Genomic DNA, 698 nt, shown 5'->3' on the forward strand with positions numbered 1-698 from the left:
AGATAATGTGGGCCATCGTAAAACATTTGGTTTCTCAAAACAATACCTCATTTAAGGTGGATGATGTCATTAAACTGGCAGACCAAAAATTGGCTTCCATAACTGCAGAAGAATGGCAATGTAGGTGCCAACATGTAAGGAACATTCAGCAACAATTAATGTCATGGGAAGGCCTTTTGGACACAGGACGGGAGTTCATCTTCCATGTTGGCGGTGATAGTGACGACAGTTCTGATGATAGCTCCGATTCATCTGGTTGTGATGAGGAAGGACAGGCATGTGGAGATGATATCTATGTGGACATTGCCAGTGTTGCCCCTTTAGAATAGACCTGTGTAATATGTAAATAAACATTCATGTATATAAGAGTGAAAAGTGTATAATAGTGTATAGTGCCTAATAGTCTGCCATTCGGCACTTAAAACTTAACATCAGATGTGTGAACATCAGCGAGACTAAACCACCAACAGTACGCAACGCAATGAGGTAAGAAGTTATTTCCTTTTGAGAACGCATGTACTGTATTCCCCGCCACACTTGTTACCATGCTGGAGCTCTCCCCGCCACTACCAATACTTCTCCTACCCCATGTCAGCGGACTGTCAGATCTAAGTACTAGCACTCTACTGCCTCTAAGAAGAGTAAGCAGTGGCATTAAGTTCATCCGGGATATTGTTTCTGTCAGTAGATTGCTGAGT

The 698-nt window shown here is 42.6% G+C and overlaps 1 protein-coding gene across 1 annotated transcript in view; it reads left to right on the forward strand.

Moving 5' to 3' along the window:
- Nucleotides 1-336, forward strand: part of LOC111866733 — a 3,366-nt gene extending 3,030 nt beyond the window's left edge. Inside the window, exon 2 of the mRNA XM_023855948.2 lies at nt 57-336. Within this exon, the coding sequence (XP_023711716.1) occupies nt 57-329 (273 nt within the window). The 3' untranslated portion in view covers nt 330-336. The remainder of the gene's footprint in view (nt 1-56) is intronic.
- The last annotated feature ends 362 nt before the right edge of the window (nt 337-698 follow it).

Source organism: Cryptotermes secundus, unplaced genomic scaffold (genome assembly GCF_002891405.2).
Source record: "Cryptotermes secundus unplaced genomic scaffold, Csec_1.0 scaffold6080, whole genome shotgun sequence".
Classification (NCBI taxonomy): Eukaryota; Metazoa; Arthropoda; class Insecta; order Blattodea; family Kalotermitidae; genus Cryptotermes; species Cryptotermes secundus.